Raw genomic sequence first — 6,478 nt, 5'->3', positions numbered from 1 at the left:
ATTTAATTAAACAGGGATTATGTATTCTAGTCTTGTTATAGTCATATATCTATAAAGGAAAAATGTATGTGAAAATTAAAATATTATAAGGGGTCCATCTACCTATCACTTAAATGGTTTCACATACCACTTTGTGGAATACTGAACATATAACATTTTCATTCCCAGAGGTGATCCCCAACTCTCAAGGGTGGCTTCCTTTGAAAGGGCAATTCGAACATCTGGAAATCTTCCCCCATGGATCTGTTTCTCTCTCATCTTTCTGTCAAAGTCCTCAACATTGCATGTGACGTCATGGCTTACTCTGGTTCATTCAAAACCAGGTCTTAGGAGGTAGCTTCTTAGTTGTTATCACTGTAATCAAGGATCTTAGAAGAGAATTGCTACTGATGTGCATACCTGAGAGTGCCACAATATGTAGACACATGTCCTGTTTTTGATGTTGATGCTTTCCCCACTATCGATGGTAGCTGATTATGGAAAGACAACAAAGGCTGTGGTCTTCACAAGGTGAAAGTGGATGTTTGAAAGTTTGAAGAATAACATCCTCCAAAGCCATCCCATAACAAGACCAAAGAGGTAAAGATAGTTTAAAAAGAAGAATTTAGACAGGAGTCTAGAGGATTTGGGCTATGAAAAAGCATCCACAAACAGAAGGTTAATGACTGAGAGGCTCAATAGTGAAGGCTTTGGTTCAATTCTCAGTTCTGATAATTATTGATTCTACAACTTGGCAAGTTTACTGTACTTCTGTGAATTTCATCTGTGAAATGGGGAAAATAAGAGTTCTTAGTTCCTTCATGGAATTGCTGTGGAGACAGAAGGAAAAAAATAGATAAGTAAAATATTTAGCACATTCCAGGCACATAGGAAATGCTCAGTAAAAAGTATGTGTTCTTTTTATTATGACAATTGTTATTATTTGGGTTTTATTATGGTATCAAACAAAAGATTGTGGAATTAGAATAGATGGGACAGAACAATTAAGGCAACCAGGAGGCAGTGTCTGCAAAGACAAACATGGTGCCTGTGCCCTAAGCCCCTGGTTGTTAATGTGCCTCTCCTCACTTCTTAGCTCTGAGCAATGTGGCTGCTCTCCATGACCAGGTATGGCTGTGGAGGTGGTGGCTCACTACAGAGTAAGCCATGGGAGATAAGAGGAGCCATGCTCTTGAGGCAGCTCCCAGAACAGAAGTTACTGTGCCTTCAGGAGGCTGCTAGGTGGGGAAGGGTGAGCCTGGGGGCCACGTTGCCATATCTTCTCTCCAGGAGGGACAGAACCCAAGTCCAGGAGGAGGTGGCTGTCCACAGGGCTAACATCACATAGCACGCTTTTTCCTTAACCTGCTTTTATCTAATCTGAGTTGTTCTGGGAAAACATTAGCTCCATGAATGTGATTGGTAGAAAAGGAGTGAGGAAGGAAATATGTGGGACAGAAGCTAGAAGTTCAGGGGTAAAGTACTGGGCCTTTCCGAGGAAGGGTAGGTAGTAAAAGAGGCATGATCGGTGTGTACCCACACAGGCCAAACACCACTAAAATCCTCAATCATCCTTTTCCCTTCAAGGTGGTCCCCGCTCCCACCCTTAACCCCAATTCTACTTTTCTATCACTGGCATGGCTATTCTCCTAGTCATACAGAAATGCAACCTGGGGCTAATCTGTGACTGTTTTAATGCCCTCCTTCATTTAACCATTTGTTTATTTTCTTCCATACAATTTTTCTTTCTGTGTCCTCCCTTCCCTTCTGCCATCACCATGGGTCAGGCCCTCATTTCTGCAACACCAGTCTGCCTCTTGACTTTTATCCAATCAACCCAGACCCTGGTACCATGCCAGCTTTTCTTAGATGTGGTCCCACCCTTCCTCAAAAGCCTTATTTTCTCCAATGCCTTATTTTCCAATGTTCTGACTTTTCTTCATGACTTTCATGATACTCTGTAATATGGCCCTAACTGACCAGTGAACTAATCCACTTCTCCAACAAGGGAGCCATTCTTTCATGCCCACCCCATCCCAACAAAACCATCATGGCCCTAGCACAGTGCTGATGGAATCAGGAAATATGGCCAAGATATCATTAGCATGACTGTCCAAAGAGTCATATTTTGCCTGAGATAGAGAAACAGGGGACAGAGGTGAGATACCTCCTCCCAGAATATGCTCGCTTCACTGAGACCACAGGTTAGGGCTCAATATGACATGGGAAATAGAGTTTCTGGCTTGGAATGCAATTCATTCCTACTAACATTTATAAAGCATCTTGAGAAGATGTGAAGGAAAAAGGAACACTGTACCTACCACTAAGTAGTTTTCAATCAATAGGGAGATGAAGATGCAAGCCACCAGCGTATGTAGTAGAATTAGTACAATGCAGAGTGAAAGAAACAGGGACTTGGCAAAGCCTCATTCCTTTGTAGAAGGCATGAGACCCTGTGTGGTAGGCACAGGCAAATATTACCTTCATTTTCCAATGACGAAACTTGCTTACCTGCCTGAGTGCTTAAGTGACATTTTTATTGTCACAGAGCTAATAATTAGCAGATTAGGGTCTCCTAGTTGGTTGATCTTTTTATTGCATGACTCTACCTGCCACCAGCAGGGCTATGAAACACGTGGAGAAGCAATTAAGCACATGTGGCAACACTGGGAATGGGCATGGGGCTGTGGGACCTCCTGGGTAAGGTGGCATTTGACCTGCAAATTGAAGAATCCAAGAGATTTCCATCAGTGTTACACCAAAATTAAAATGGAGACTGGGCCTGAAAGATTCCTGAGCAAACACAACCAAAGGCCTTAGAAGTAACCTTACTCTTGCGCAAGCAAAATTTAACTTGGGTCATTTCTGATAAATGCTTATGTTAGACAGAAATAAAACCTACCCAGCCAATCGTAAACAGCCAGCTAACATAGGATTCTTGACAAGGGACATTCCAACAGGTACCTACAATTATGGAACACCAAATCAATCAAATAACTTCTTATTTTGCTTCTGCATCTTCCCAATAAATACTTGCTTCTGATGCTTTGTCATCGAAGCCCTAAACTTCTTTTGTTCTATCATTCCCCAATTCATGAGTTGCTTCTTAAACAAATACTTTAAAATTTTATTGTGCCCCAGATTTTTCTTTTACAGAAGAAAGGAGAGAAGAAAGGATATTCCAGAAATAAAGGCATTTCCTGAGCAGAGCCACAGAGCAGGAGGAGGAGAGAGGACCCAGGGCAGTTGCATGGGGATTGAAAACTCCTCCCCTTCTCCCCTGAGAAGTGAGATACAGGAGGAGAGGCCTGGGTGTCTCCCCACTGATAAGCAGGCTCCGCCCAGAGGCCAAGAGTGTGTGTTTGGGGACGGGGACACAGTGACAGCGGTGCCCCTTCTCCAGGACGAAGAAACTGGGCTGGGGGCAGAAGGGAGGCCATTTCCTGCATCCCAGTCCTCAGACTCTGCACCTGGAGCAGAACCAGGAAGAATCTGGGAGCCCAGGAGGACAGACAGACGGCAAGTCCCTGGGGAAGATGTTCTCTTTTGGAGTCAGAGGCTTGCGGGGAGGGTGGCTGTGTGGGAATGGCCTGTCCCCTGCGTGAGAGGAGGGAATGCGAGGCTTCCAGAGTAGAAGGGGAAAGGAGAGGGAGATGGTGAGGGAGGGAGGGAAGAAATGGCACATCCAGCGGGGGAGGCTCATTCTGAAGCTCACCTGGGAACCCTGTCCTGCCATGGAAATATGTGTGGGAGGGAGGGCAGGCAGAGGAGGTGTTGCGTGACCTGATAAAAGTCCCTTTGATGCACCCCTCTCCCTGAATCATCTTCTCTCTCCTCCTTGTCTCACTTCAGGAGAGTGAGGACAGAAGTGAGGAAGAGCCCAGAAGACTGAACTCACTGGTGGAATGGGGACACTCCAGAGCCAAGAGGTAAGTGACCTCCTGCACTGAGGCTGGAATACATTGATGTCATCCCTTCCAGCTCTAACGTCCCACAAAGACTCATCGCCTAACGACCAGCTTGATCCTGATGCAAGGCAGGTGATGTCCATTATTATCTCACCTCCCAGGGGTCCAAACAGGGCTGGGTTCCAGGAGAACCAGGAGAATTATCTCTGTACAAAGGGTCCCTAACACTGACTTATTTATTCTCTCTCCCAACCCCTCCATTTTCATTTTTCTCCTCCTGGTTCTTCCCACAGAACTCTCCAGAAGAGGCGCTGCCCACCGAATCAAGCGGACCCTGGGCAATGACCAGGCGGGCGCTGATGATTGTCCTGCTTTTGGGCCTGCTCCTTGGTTCTTCCATGCTTTTGGTCTACATCTTCCAGAGCTGTTGCCCTCGTAAGCAAGATCCTGGAACACCCAACCTAGGCCACTGTCCCCCAAGGGTGGGCACCGGTGCATGCTCTTGAGGCTCCTGCCCCTGATGTATTAGTAGCCCGCCCTGACCCTCCCGCTCCCTGTGGTCCCACCGGGTCCACCAGAACACCTGCTCCTGCGGCTTCTCTCTCCTTTTCTCCTTCGCTCCTCACCGACGTTCCCTTGCCTCGCCCCTTGGGGGAAGCCTCGACCCCTTCCCTCTTTCCCAGCTCTGGGCCTTTCTCCACAGGCCCCTGTGAGACACAGGTGCATTTGGATCTCCTGGCCCGTTACCAGGCTTCTGGGGACACCAGTGTGGCTCCCTGCACCGACTTCTTCAGCTTTGCCTGTGGAAATCCCAATGGGACCAGGAATTCTTTTCAGACTCTTGAAGAGGAAAACAAGAGCCGACTTCAGAGGATACTGGGTGAGGGAAGTGGGGTGCAAGAGCCTCTGTGCAAGTAGCTGACTCTGGGCCTAGAATGGCGGTGACTGCCACAAACTCTGCATAGTTATGGGACAACTGATTTGCACCATCCTCAAAGGGCTCCTCAGGAAACTGCCTGGGTTTGCTTCTCAGTCACTGTCCCCTGTCGCTCGGGTCCCCGCCGCACCCGCTCATCTCTTCTGGCCCCTCTGCATCTTTTCTTTCTCTAATCCCCATCCTCTTTCCTTTTCCATTTATCCATGATTACTCCATTCTCTCCAAGTTCTCCCTTCTAACAAGCTTCATCTTCTTTGCTATTTACCCCCAAGTTTTCAATTTCTATCCCATGATGGTATCTTCCTCCACCAGCATCTCCTGAACGTCTCCTGCATGTTCAAACTTCTGCCTATCCCTGTCCTTCTCTAGCCTTCAAACGCTCTGGTCTCCCAGGGCCTCCCACCACTTGCCAGCTCCCATCTCTCTCATGATCTGTCACTTCTCCACTTGGATACTGGACCATGGTAATCAGCTGAACCAGAACAAGTGGGAAAATAGGAATGAATGACTGGAGACGACAGTGGAATGAAGGTGGCAGGATAGAGGGGTGAGATGTGACAGGAGGCTTCATCACTGGTGGTGTGTAAGGGCAGGAACACAGAGGATGTGCTGTAAGGAGGAGAGTCAAGTTAAAAGGCCATGGAAAAAAGGAAAATTCCTGTGGATGTGGCTGAGAAGAAGGGAAAAGAACTGCCGGGATGAGAGGAAAACCAGGAGGATGAACTGAGGCCATGTAGGAGGTTAGAAGGGGGTCCCAGGAAGTTGGTGGATGGTGGTGAGGAATTGGGAATAAGAATATATAAGATAGGCATGCGTTTCCAGCATAGGGACACCTAGAGGATGTGTTGACAGCATACATTGGAATCTGGGAGAAATAAATGCATCCCTCTGCTCTCCTTTTTTGATGGGAAAAGAGTGGGAGGTAGACTGTCTCTTGGTAGAGGGAACTTCCAGTTAAGGCATAAAGATGAAAGGAAAAAATATGCCCAGGATAAATTCTATTGACCACAATGGAATAAAGAGATATCCGGGGGACTAAAGGGTGGAGGATTCTGATGGATATGCGTTTGGATTATTGTAATGTGCTTATTTGTTTGTTTCCTGGGATCAGTGGGTAAGGAGAGTCCGGACTAGGTGAGTCTTCCCTTGTTTCTTCTCTTTGCTAAACCTTTCCTATGAGTTTTGTTTCCCTCTCCAATCCCTCTAAGTTCTGTAGTTTCCTGAATTTTTTCTAATTTCTTCATTCATCTCTCTCCTGCCTTTTATTTCTACCCTTTCTCCTTTACCCACATTCCACTCGTTTCTCTCTCACTCCTTTCCATGTCTTTTCCTCCTTGTTTGTTATTTCCACATTTCCTTTATTTTCCTCATTGTCTTCTTCCCACTCCTCCTCTCTGCTCTTATCCTTTCATCAGGTTGATCCATTCCAAACTGGGCAGTCCGCCCACCTTTTCAAGTTTCCTTAGCTCTATTCCTTACTTTCCTTCCATACCCCTGTAGACTTCTTCTCTTTCTGTCCTATAAGCTTCCTGTCTTCCATCTTCTCTGTTTGTCTCTACACCAGTCTACTCTCCTTTAATTTTCCCATGCTTGCTTTCTAGAGTCCCCAGGTTCCCAGCATCTAGGTTCTGGGGAAGAGAAAGCCTTCCAGTTC

General features: G+C 46.6%; 1 protein-coding gene across 1 annotated transcript in view; it reads left to right on the top strand.

The window, feature by feature from the left end:
• The first annotated feature begins 3,884 nt into the window (after positions 1-3,884).
• Positions 3,885-6,478, top strand: part of KEL (Kell blood group, metallo-endopeptidase) — a 20,924-nt gene continuing 18,330 nt past the window's right edge. Inside the window, exons 1-3 of the mRNA XM_008586793.1 lie at positions 3,885-3,908; positions 4,181-4,322; positions 4,591-4,767. Coding sequence (XP_008585015.1) covers positions 3,885-3,908; positions 4,181-4,322; positions 4,591-4,767 — 343 coding nt within the window. The remainder of the gene's footprint in view (positions 3,909-4,180; positions 4,323-4,590; positions 4,768-6,478) is intronic.

The sequence above is a fragment of the Galeopterus variegatus genome, unplaced genomic scaffold (assembly GCF_000696425.1).
Source record: "Galeopterus variegatus unplaced genomic scaffold, G_variegatus-3.0.2 Scaffold4122, whole genome shotgun sequence".
Classification (NCBI taxonomy): domain Eukaryota; kingdom Metazoa; phylum Chordata; class Mammalia; order Dermoptera; family Cynocephalidae; genus Galeopterus; species Galeopterus variegatus.
The sequence above is the reverse complement of the archived record's forward strand: the minus strand, read 5'-3'. Positions and strand labels throughout refer to the sequence as shown.